The sequence below is a fragment of the Mus pahari genome, chromosome 14 (genome assembly GCF_900095145.1).
Source record: "Mus pahari chromosome 14, PAHARI_EIJ_v1.1, whole genome shotgun sequence".
Taxonomy (NCBI): Eukaryota; Metazoa; Chordata; class Mammalia; order Rodentia; family Muridae; genus Mus; species Mus pahari.
The window spans coordinates 44,631,349-44,640,602 of record NC_034603.1 but is presented as its reverse complement, the minus strand read 5'-3'; the positions used below and the strand labels follow the sequence as shown (position 1 = coordinate 44,640,602).

Sequence of the window (9,254 nt, the reverse complement as noted above, 5' to 3'; positions counted from 1 at the left end):
CTCTCTCTCTCTCTCTCTCTCTCTCTCTCTCTCTCTCTCTCTCTCTCTCTGTGTGTGTGTGTGTGTGTGTGTGTGTGTGTGTGTGTGTGTGTGCTGAGATTGAATCAGGGTCTGTTAACATTGGGACAGTCATGACTACTTCACAGGGTGATCTATAAGATCAAGAAACAATTCAGATCAGATCAAGTCCCCAGCACAGTATAGTGTAACTCTCTGTCCTTGATACATTCTCGTGCGAATTCCTGCATGTTCTAGTGCAAATTCCTGCATTTGGTGTGAGAGCTCTGTCACGGAAGTTTCACTCGAGTCCCTGAAAGCCCAAGTCGACAGCAGGTTAGGACCTATCTGCCAGGAAATGGCCTTTGTTGGCAAGAGAAGACTCATCTACTCCTACGCACTAAGGATCAAAGCAAACGGATAAACAACAACGACAAAATTAAACTAGGAGACTTTTAGACATACAAATACAAATTTCTGATTTCTTCTAAAGAATTAATTCTGTCTCCAGTGGACAAAACTCGCATCTTACAGACAGATGGGCTTTCTGAGGATGCCAACAACCCGAATCCCTCCTCGCTGTGGTCTATCTCGCCTGCTTTACTCATCCATAGGCTTGACCCACATAAGAATGTGAGTGCCATTGACACACAAAGCAGTCGGTCCTGATGGGAGTGACTGAAGGGGGAAAGCTGGCAGGGAGGCGAAGCCGGCTTCAACTAGTGAGCCCAATACCAAGGACTGTATTGAATATTTTTGCTGCTCCTTTTATTTTTAATTCAGCTTAATTCTTTGAGAATTTCAAACAGTATATTTTTGTCATATTGTTTCCCACCCCCCTACCACCGTTCCTTTGGGGGTTCTGTAGTTGTTATTTGACACATGCTCCCATGTAGCCCAGGTTTATTTACTATGTAGCAGGAGTTGACCTTGAACTCCTGCCTTCACTTCCGAAGGGCTGGATTATAGGCATGGGCTACCATACCTGGTTATATTGTTACCCTCTAGAAGATTGCACAGGTTAAATAAAGCATCACTTTTGCTTTTAGGTGGAACTATAGTGACTGGGTAATTGAACTATCCTAATGCAAATTCAGACTAGCAAGTAAATATTATTGATAAATCTTTCTAAAATTAAGGAGATAGCTTATGGAGGCTGGAGAGATGACTCAGATGACCACTGACTGCTTTTCCAGAGGTCCTGAGTTCAATTCCCAGTAACCACATGGTGGCTCACAACCATCGGTAATGGGATCCGATGACCTCTTCTGGTGTGTCTGAGGATAGCTACAGTGTGCTCATATAAATAAAAGAAATAAATAATTCTTTTTTTAAAAGATAGATTACTATATACTATAATAAGTAGAATTTGCTTGATTGATCCTCAACACTGGAAAGAATGAGAGAGAGAGACAGAGAGACAGAGAGACAGAGAGACAGAGACAGAGACAGACAGACAGACAGACAGACAGACACATACACACACATACACAGAGAGACAGACAGAGAGAGAGGAAGAGAGAGAGAAAGAGAGGTGGCTTAGCAGTTAAGGACACAAACTGTCCTGCTCTTGCTGAGGACCTACGTTCAGTTTCCAGGACCCATGTCAGGTGGCTCACAACTGTGTAAAACTCCAGCTGCAAGGGAATGCAGTGCCCTCATCTTGTCTCCATGGGCACTCCACTCACGTGTATACACACACACACACACACACACACGTGCATAATTAAAAATTTTCATAAAGTTAAAAGAATAAAGTTCAAAAGGAAGAAACATAATAATGAAAGGTGTCCTCATTGATAGAAAGGAGTGACTGTTACTGTCCTTTTCCACTGGAACTTGATCTCAAGTCAAAACTTGATGTCTAAGTGTTAGGGGCTCAGTTACCTCCGGGTAGGGAGAAAAACTGCTGGGGGAGAGGCAGGAGTAGGGGCTGCTTCTGAGGCCAGGGATTTCATGTCCAGAGCAGGCTCACATCGATCTTAACAGGAGGGCCTCGTATACTACCGACTGTTTTCTCTGAAGTGAAAGGCAATGTGTCTGACTGCAGCGTCCGTTTATGATGCTGCTGCTGCTGTGCATGCGCACGCTGTGGTCATTGTGCTAGTGTACAAGGCCACTGAATTATGTATGGGTGAAGAAACGCTCTCCTGATGACCTGCAATTCTCAAGGATCGTTTTATGTTCTAGAACATAGCATGATTCATAATTTTGCTAGGTGGGGCAAAGACATTACCTTTCAGTCCTTGTCAGCAGCTCTTTCCTACATTTACCGGAAGCACGTGGGAATCGAAATTGTCAGAATAATGTAAATGCTCTAAAGCTCTCCCAATCCAGCCTCCTTGTTTTTCAAATGCCCGGGGTGGAGGTGGGGGTGAGGAGAAAGGGTTGTCCCAGACAGTGCAGCCAAGACCAGAACTACCTCAATCTGTTGTTGCCCGAGACCTATTTTGTCTTTATACATTCTAGGCTTCTACCTAATGGTCTAAGCATCCGATTTATCCGCAGTCATACTTTGTCCTTGTAGCATCTCATCAGGGCTTCCAGATTCTGCTTGAAGAAATCCTGCATGAAACCTGATCATCTTCCACCCTCCATCTCCCACTCTACTTTCTAGCATGTTTACTGCATTAAACACATCCTGAAGAGGGCAGAGGCTGAGTCTCTTGTCTAGGATGTAAAGCGCACCAGATTTAACTCCAAGTACTTCAAAACACCAAGGAACAAACCAGAAAAGAAATTTCTTTCAAGTTACAGGTGGATTGCTGGGGAGATCCTAAAGATGTTTCTGTCTCTTGCTGGATTTATCTCAGTTGTAGGAGAGAGAGAAGCATAAATTCTTATGAAAACAAACAAACAAACAAAAACAACAACAAACAAACAAAAAAAAACACCAGGAAGGAAAAACCGGAAGTGGAAGGAGTCATCGCTGAACAGTAAGTGTGCTGCAATTTGAGGTTGATACTATGGCGTGAGTATGTGCTGACTCATCAGGAATACAGATAGAGCTATGCAAATGACTCCGGATACTGAGGGAGGCACCATCCAGCTATCCAGCCCCAGTCCGTGCCCTTTGCACGCACGCTCTGCACCATACATCAGCTTCATGACAGTGTCAGCTGCGTGGAGATAAGAAAAACGAGGACATATGCTAAAATCTTCATAGTACAAAATTTATTCCACTTGAAGGAATGTCTTACATTTTGAGATTAGGTCTTCCCTCCTTTAGTCCCAAAACATTAATGAGATGACACTGAACGCAAGAGACAGTTTGCATTTTTACAGGCTCCCTGGCATCTTAGAAACATCACTGTTCTATCTTGGTCTCTGCTTCGATTCTCACCTACTGCACTGATTTAGAGCATTCAAATGTCGGTTAATCGCCCATGTAGAAAACTATAAGTCAAATAGTAAGTGGTTACCAATCTATTAGGAATAAATTGAAAAATAATTAACATACTTCCGGAGTGACCTTACCAAAATCTTTCCATTCTGAACTCTTGCCCATAACACAGTTCCATAAGTAGATCAAATTGGTCACAACAGCTGTTTAGGAATTAACTAAATACTTCTTCATAACTTCTGACAATTTGACAGGAGTGAATTTAAAAATAGCGATAAATACAGATGACATTATACAAATTGAGATGGTCTTGATGCAAAACTCTTCCTGGGTTAAGTGGCAGCTCCGCTTTTTTTTTTTTTATCTGAAATGAATCAAGAAATTAATTCAAATCATGATTGTAGCAATGAGAAGAAATTCAACACAAAATCCATTCTCTCCAGCAGCAGGCCTCTGTTTGTTCTACATGACCTACTTGCCATGCGCTGGCTAAAGGACCGCTCCGCAGAGGAAGCCACACACAGGATGCGGGGCTTGCTGTGGGAACATGGTGCAGCCTTGACTCCTACCAGGACAAGCTCCCTCAGTCGCTTGTGTGGCAATGCAGTTGTGCAAGCCCTGGCTAAACCTGCTTAGAGAATAGGCAGAAAAGCCCCAAGGTAGTCCCTGCTCTGAGCAACCTTCCCGACTCTTCCTCTAAAGTGGAGGCAGGGGTTTTTCTCCACTCTGTTCTCCTCTGATCCCCTCTCCAGGGCCTCCTATCCCTGAAGGGGATTGCCTGGGAGGGGCATTCTCTGTGGCTCATTGCTTAAGGAACTGATCCTCCCACCCCCACCCCACGCCCACCCCCAACCCCCCAGTTCCCACCCCCTACTGCTATTGCTGCCAGAGCACTTACAGAGCTGTTTCTGAATTCGGGTCATTCTTTTTCACACAGAGCTAAAAGGCAAGCACAGAGTACGTGTGAGTTTACCTCCTCTTCTGAGGTCAGGAGTGAACGTTTTTGAATGCATCAGCGTGGCTTTGGCTGCTGTGGAGCTACAATGCAGCCGTCTGTGTGGGCTCAGCTCATTTTCTTTGATCATGTGGATAGATCTTTATTGAACTTTGAGAAGATATAGGTTTTAATCAGAATGTTTCTAGGGCTCACAAGTCATATATACAGATAGATAGATAGATAGATAGATAGATAGATAGATAGATAGATAGAGATAAATCAGTGTGTGTGTGTGTGTGTGTGTGTGTGTGTATACATGGTAGAGGAGTGTAATGCCTTAGTCCATGTGTGAAGGACAGAAGACAACTTGTAAGTGTCCATTTTTTCCTTATATGGCTCCAGGATTTGAACTCGGGTCATCAGGCTTGGCCACAAGTGCCCTTACCTACTAAACAATCTTCTCTGTCCAGTTTGTTCTCTTCTTTTCCCTCTCCCTCCCTCTCCCCCTCCCTTCCTCCCTCCTCCTCTTCCTCCTCTCCCTCCCCCTTCTCTTTCTCCTCCCTTCCTTCCTCTCTTCTTCCTCTCTCCCTCCCATTCTTTATTTCTTTGGAAAAATGTTTTGGACTGGAATAGAGGGTGGGGCAAATTTCTCCTTGGGAAACACTGTTGCCCCGGTTCAGATCTAGTTAATACTGCACTGTGAAGGCAGCTCTCTGGCTGAGGAGCTCAGCCTAGGGCATTCTGGCTCTGTTTAGAGGTTTTCTGCCATGTGTGCCCTCTTGGGCCCCAGTGATCTCACAGAGTCAAATGCGAGCCATTAGCCTAAGCATGCACATATTCTGAGACACAGTACACGATGATGTCAACCATTGGACAACTCAAACTCCAGCCGGCAGCAGCAGAGCGTGTGACTGTATCCAAGAGCAGAGCCTGCAGATGTCTGTTCCTCTCTGTGTTTATTTATTGCACCAAGGGTACCATAGCAACGATAACAGGGAAAGTTATTGATTGGGGTTTTTGTTTTTCAAAGAAGATTCGACTATGCAGCCCTGGTTGGACTTAAACTCAAGATCTTCCTGCTTCTATCTCCCCAGCACTGGAAAACAAGTGTGCACTGCCTCGCCTGGCAGGAGAGATTTAAAAGGAAGGAAAACCAACTCTAAAGCTCCCGTATTTCCCCTCAGGCTTTGTCCATATACACCTCTCTTCTTTATAAAACTACACACAGGGTGACGGCCTTGTACATGAGAGGCGTGCAGTCTACCACTGAGCATAGCGCCAGCCTCTTAGATAACTTGTGCCCCAGTAGCTCAGAATACCAGGTACCTTCATTATGCTTTTCCTCCTAGAAAGCAGGGCAAAAGCCAGCGTCAGGACGACCACAACACAAGCAGCAATGATGGGCTCTATTGGCACGACAGGAACTTTGTCTGTTGGGAAGGCAAATGCAGAGAGAGCAACCAACTTCTAATACTTCATATTGCTGTGTTTCTAATATGAACCATGCATGTGCACTTTGCATATATCACCCTTTTAATTAAATTCTCCAAACAACCCTAAAAGATGAGGCATAATGGGGGTCTTTGACAGGTTAGGCTACTTATCCAAAATCACAGAGTTAATAAATGACACATGCAGATTTTGAACCCATTCCTTTGTGAAAGGAGTTTCTGAAATTTGAGTACCTCACCCAAAGTGACTGCTCAGGCCATTTTGTGCTTTCTTTATTGTTTTTCCCACCCCATCCCTACCCCCCCCCAGACGGGTTTCTCTGTGTAAGCCCTAGCTGTCCTAGAACTCACCCTGTAGACCAAGCTGGCCTCAAACTCGCAGAGATCGGACAATCTAGAGGCATGCGGCAGGACTGCCCAGCGCTAGCTTGCTTGCTTCTCTCCTCCCCCTCCCCCTCTTTCCTGCCACACAGAGAGCAGAAGCAAATTGAAGTCCATGCCTTCTCAAAAGCACAAAAGGTTTTAGGAGGAATCTCAGAAGTGGAAAGAGAGGGAAGAGGGATGGGAGAGCAAGAAGACAAAGGTGGAAAGGGCTCCCCAGACTAAGAAAGACGGGAGACATGAGTGGGTCTGAGGAGCAGCACAACAGTATTCTGTACTATGCTTATGTCCCAGGCAGGTAAGACACTTAGAGCATTGGTTCTCAACTTCTTTGTTTGTTTGGCTGGTTTGGTTTTTTGAGACAGGGTTTCTCTGTGTAGCCCTGGCTGGTCTCGAACTCAGACATCCATCCGCCTCTGCCTCCCAAGTGCTAGGATTAAAGGCATGCGCCTCCACTACCTGGCATGATTCTTGACATAGATATGTGATGGGGTCATGACCCACAGGTAGATGCACTGCTTAAGAGCCTGGCTGGACCATCTATAAGGAAGTAGGACTCCAGTCTTCTCAACCCTGGCAAAGAGTTCCACCAGGACAGTGATGGGAACTACAGCCACCGTGCCTGCTTGGAAATGAAGCCCACTCGCCTGTGTCCTGATGCCCACAACACAAAGTTTATTTGTTTGCTTTATAAATATTTATTTGTGTATTGGTGTGTGTGGTGTTCACGTGCCACAGGACACATGTGGAAGTCAGAGGACAGCAGTGGGAGTTCCTCCTCTCCTTCTACCACATGGGACCCAAGGACAGAATTCAGTTTATCAGACTTGGCAACAAACACCCACTGAACTATTTTACTGGCCCAATCAATTGTCTTTTAAAAATCCTTTCTCCCGGTTTTATTTCTTTTGGCTTCTGCTCAGGATATTTGGGGTGGGCAGGCTAAGTAAATAAATTAAACATCCCTCAGTTTTTTGTGTGTAGGAGTGCTAGGGATAGAACCCAGGGCCTAGCACATACCAAGCAGAAATTCTACCACTGAGCTCCAAAACATCCTTCACTCCTGCCTACTCTTAGCTGTTCCCCCTCCCCAATTATTCTCATGGTGCCAACCATTCCGTAGAGGTGTGCCTGATGAGCCATCTTAGAGAGCTCTGGCTTTGTATTAATCAACTCTGGGATACACTGAGCTCATTACCTTACTGGAGACCGCTCTACTTATACACCAAGGAAATTTATCAGGAAGCAAAGGCCAGGTGATTAGGAGTAGAAATCAGATTACAGTCACAGATCAGAATATCTTTTACCAAACTGGATGTCAGGAAGCCACACATGACAGCTTGCCTTCTACAAATCAAGTTTACTGACCTACTGGCTCACTTTGCATTCCAAGTTCCTGTTGGGAGATATGTGTCACCTCCTGCATTCCTTCCCTTAGTGTTCCTATCTGTGACCAAACTCGGTGTCCCCTCCCCCAGACCATTATGATAAAATAATTTCTAACATGTGGGCTGAATCTTATGCTGGCCAGGTGCTTCCTGTCGTTTTCAGCGTTTCCAAGCCTTTTAGAAACTTCCCCCACTGAGCTGTGAAGCCAGGGAGAGCCTGTGGAAAATTTGGCATCAAATGCTACTGAGTGCCAGCAGCGGACTACGTGTGCTATAAAGGCAAGCTGTTGACAGCCTGGGAAGTAACAGAGCAAAAAAGAAATAGGAAAACAGGCTAGTTTGGCAGAACTCCACCCCAAACAAGTTTCTGCCCACCTAAAAGGCAATTTGCTGATTGCCACACAAGCTGTGTGATTTTTAGAAAATGTGCTTATAGAGCAATTATGCTTTTTTTTTTCTTAACCAAGAGAGATGCTATAATCACCCAGTCTCCAAGTATGGTCTCATTGCTAATTAAGATGGCACCACATGAGGTTTTTATCCCACCAAGTTATTATAAAGACTCTGGGGAAGATTTTTAAAAGCCACAAGCTCCGAGATAGTTTTCCTTCCACTGCTTCTGCCCTTTGGACATGGGGCTGGGTTTTTTTGTTTTGTTTTGTTTTAGGTTTTTGTTTTTGTTTTTTCAAGCCCAAAGGCATACTGACATTGCTCTGTAGGACAAGTTAATGAACAGCTCAGTAACCACAGTGACAGGGCAGTCAACCAACAGCCACTCTCCCTCCCCACTATCCACTACATTTGTATCCCAGGCTCCCTGGTGTGTGTGGGGGGGGGGGGTGAAATAAGGCTGTGCTCTGGTGACAGCAGCCCAGACAACCCAGGCAGGAGGTTGGTTTGTTTCCTGGGAGATGGCAAGAAGGACAATGAGTGAGTAACGTTCCAGCCAGATGCAGGAACCTCAGCTTGTCTGAGTACATGCCCGAGACCAAATGTGTGCGAAGGAGCAGTGTGCCTCTGCAGCATCAAGCATTCCAATTTCCTCTTTGTCTGAGCAAGAAATCCAAGAAGACTCGTGCATAGGGTGCACATACATATATTCAGGCAAACCCTCGTACACAGAAAGCAAACTGAAGAAATCTTTAGAAAGGAAAAGAAGTCTAAGGAGAACACTCCAAACCTCCCTGGTTCTCCTTATCACAGAATGATAAACTTGAGTCTATAGCACATGATGCCAAGGGAGAAGGTTCTGATTAGCCATCTTCCCCACCCACTCTGCTGTCAGACGACAGGATACAGGAGTTAGGAGTGACTGCAGAGATCTTCTTCTTTTTTAAATCAAACACTTTTCTCTTATACATTTCTGAATTCTCTTCTGTTATAGACTATGAACTCATGGCTAGTTCCTGCATACGTCAGAGCTGGAGGAAATTTGTAGAACTCTCTTCCCCCAAAAGCTGAACTGGAACTGCTTTCTGTATCGGCACAAGACCTTTGCTCAAAGCCAGTGGTCTATATGGAGTAGACATGATTCTTCTCATCTCTTTCTCTTTCTGAAGACAAGGTCTCACTGTGTAACCCTGGCTAGCCTAGAAATTGCTTTGTAGGACAGGCTGGTCTTGAACTCACAGAGATCAGCCTGCCTCTACCTCTCAAGTGCTGGGAGTAAAAAAAAGGTGTGGGTCTACCATGCCTGGCTTAGAATGTATATATATATATATATATATATATATATATATATATATATATATATATAT

The 9,254-nt window shown here is 44.8% G+C and overlaps 1 protein-coding gene across 1 annotated transcript in view; it reads right to left on the bottom strand.

Moving 5' to 3' along the window:
• Positions 1-4,234: 4,234 nt before the first annotated feature.
• Tmigd1 (transmembrane and immunoglobulin domain containing 1) overlaps positions 4,235-9,254 on the bottom strand; it is an 11,106-nt gene continuing 6,086 nt past the window's right edge. Inside the window, exons 4-5 of the mRNA XM_021214097.1 lie at positions 5,604-5,707; positions 4,235-4,279 (exon numbers count right to left, since the gene is read on the bottom strand). Of these exons, the coding sequence (XP_021069756.1) occupies positions 4,235-4,279; positions 5,604-5,707 (149 nt within the window). The remainder of the gene's footprint in view (positions 4,280-5,603; positions 5,708-9,254) is intronic.